This window comes from Rhagoletis pomonella, unplaced genomic scaffold (genome assembly GCF_013731165.1).
Source record: "Rhagoletis pomonella isolate Grant_MI unplaced genomic scaffold, Rhpom_1.0 Rhpom_scaffold_12887, whole genome shotgun sequence".
Lineage (NCBI taxonomy): Eukaryota > Metazoa > Arthropoda > Insecta > Diptera > Tephritidae > Rhagoletis > Rhagoletis pomonella.
The window spans coordinates 1-2,415 of record NW_023471417.1 but is presented as its reverse complement, the minus strand read 5'-3'; the positions used below and the strand labels follow the sequence as shown (position 1 = coordinate 2,415).

General features: G+C 33.5%; 1 protein-coding gene across 1 annotated transcript; it reads right to left on the bottom strand.

Annotated features, from left to right (window-relative positions):
• Positions 1–740: 740 nt before the first annotated feature.
• LOC118756914 lies at positions 741–1,422 on the bottom strand (the record flags this gene model as incomplete). Its single annotated transcript, XM_036491650.1, is given in 2 exon segments — positions 741–971; positions 1,235–1,422. A coding segment is annotated over 1 exon segment (60 nt), but the record flags the coding sequence as incomplete, so codon positions are not given.
• Positions 1,423–2,415: the final 993 nt, after the last annotated feature.

The window sequence follows — 2,415 nt, the reverse complement described above, 5'->3', positions numbered from 1 at the left end:
ATCTGCTCAGTCTGTACGCGTGCTGGTTCGTAAAAATAATGTACAAGTTCCAATTCCTACGACCCCAAAACCCTCACTTAGGCCTTTTGAGTGCATAAATATTTGCATTTAAATCACTTTTGATTGTTTTAAATTCGGTTCTGCGACCATCAATTTCATATTTGAAAAAACTCTAAAATTCTCTAACCTGAGAAATTACTTTTCTATATACAATCCAAACTTTCGGAAAAACTTTAATTCATAAAATCCCCGGAAAAAACTGCAAATGTTATACAGTGTTTTTATCACATTAACAGCACGGTTAATCCGGATTAACCTTGCCGTCTGGCTATGCTATAGGAATCTGGGAACAGAAAATTCATTTGACAAATATTTCAATGGTCTATTAGGAATTTCAAATATTCGCTAAGCGAGTGAACTACGATACTACAAATTAACCGGAAGGGTATAAGAGGAGGCTTATTTTTCAAACTAACAATTCAACACACTTTAGCGCAGTTGGCAATTTGCCACTCACATATACAATGATTACTTTTGTAAGTATGTATGCATGCCTATTCAATATACATACATATATGTATGGAATTATAATCCTTCTTAGATTATATTAATTGATAAGACTTAATTTAATTAAAACCATTTGTTTATGCTTAATGTTGCACTTCCTTTTCTGTTTGCATGAAAAAGCTGCCGCAAAAAAAAATAATTCTTTTTCGACAAATTCAAAAAGTCTGACTCACCTGCGGTGCGGCGATTGCCGATTGCACCATATACGCCAACAGAATGAATTTCAGCATCATTTTTGTGTGCTTTGCTGTATATATAATTTTTTTTTGATTTCAATTTCGCTATTTATGGGCAGTGTATGTATTGAATAACTTTGTTGGCTTTGTTGGCGAAAAAAAAAATCCAGTAATTCCTTTTTCACAATTGAATTAAATATCAGAGGTTATTGAAATTCAGTGGCCACCCTTAAAAGCATTCAACAAAAATGTGAAAAACTGATTATTTATTCACAATGCAAAACCGCGTCGATTCGCAAACTCGCCACAAGTGTACACACTTTTGTTGTAGTCTCCTGTAGATACGAGTGGCACGCTTAATAGTAAAACGCGAAAGAATAAAATTTAAAAACTATCGAGGTTTTTTTATATTAAAGTATCTCGTTTTTTTATATTTAATTTGACTAGCTATGAAATACCAAAATATTTTTTGTAAATTTTTTCAATATTACTTTCAAAAATTCACGCTCGTTTCACTTTTAAATTTTCAAGTCCGTTGCCGTTGGCCGCTTGTGGCGCACTGATTTAAAGCTACGGTTAGGCTGTTGTAAGCCTTCTTAGCGATTGACCAACAATCCAAGCTGGACAGCGCGCTACAGGCAACTTCACCGCCCCACCGCCCCACCGCCCCAAGCGTCGTAGTTGGTCGCGCTTCAACTGGAACCGGCAGCAGCAAGCTTCTCTTTACAGTTTAAAAGCTTTAAGTAATTAACAAGTTGTTTTTGTCCCACAATGATATGCGTATGAGTACAACTTTTTAAAAGTATTATCTTGTTTTTATTTCCATTCTACGGTTCTTTGCAGCTACTGGTGTTGTCTCGATCGATCTTGTTTTGTGTGTTGTAAGCGCACAGATTTGGTTCAACAAAAAAATTGCCAATTTTTCCACTCTAGTGTGTGTGTGTGTGTTTTTTTGCATGTAACAAACATAGACATTAGGGTGCTCCAAAAACAGTAAAGTCCAAATTTTAACGCGCTTACCCTCTAGGATTTTTCTATATCGAAAAAAAGCAGATACCCAAAATAATTATTATCCTAATTTTTGGGATCAAAAACTTCACCTTGTTTTAAGAAAATTTTTTTTCGTCTTTGTATTGTAATTATTTACAATTTATAATATTTGTTTTTCATATAATTATTAAGAGAAGACGTAAATCATTTTCGTCTTGAAATAAACGTCCCGCAAGACGAAAAAAGTAAAAGTCCCTGATAATTATTATAAGAAGACGAAAATACTTTCCATGGTAAAATAATCGTCCCGCGAGACGAGAAAAAATAATATTCACGGATAATTATTAGGAGAACATGAAAAAATTTTTAGTCTAACGATTTTCGTCTCAGGAGACGAAAAATCTTCTCCATTGTTCAATAATAATTATACACAATATTTAATTGTATTTCATATAGTCTCTGAAAAAAGTATACCCCTATTTTTCATTTTGAAATAAAAAAATACTTAGAGGTCGCTCAAAGCGCTCAGAGTTTTCCGTGTATTTTATAAGGAAAAAAGCATTGGAAAACCCTAGTTCTCTTCAGGAGACTTTCAATAATAATACCCAATAGTTTGTTTAACCATTTTTTAATACTAACGATTTTTTATTGGTTCCCCCATTGCATTTTACGGGGGTTTTGT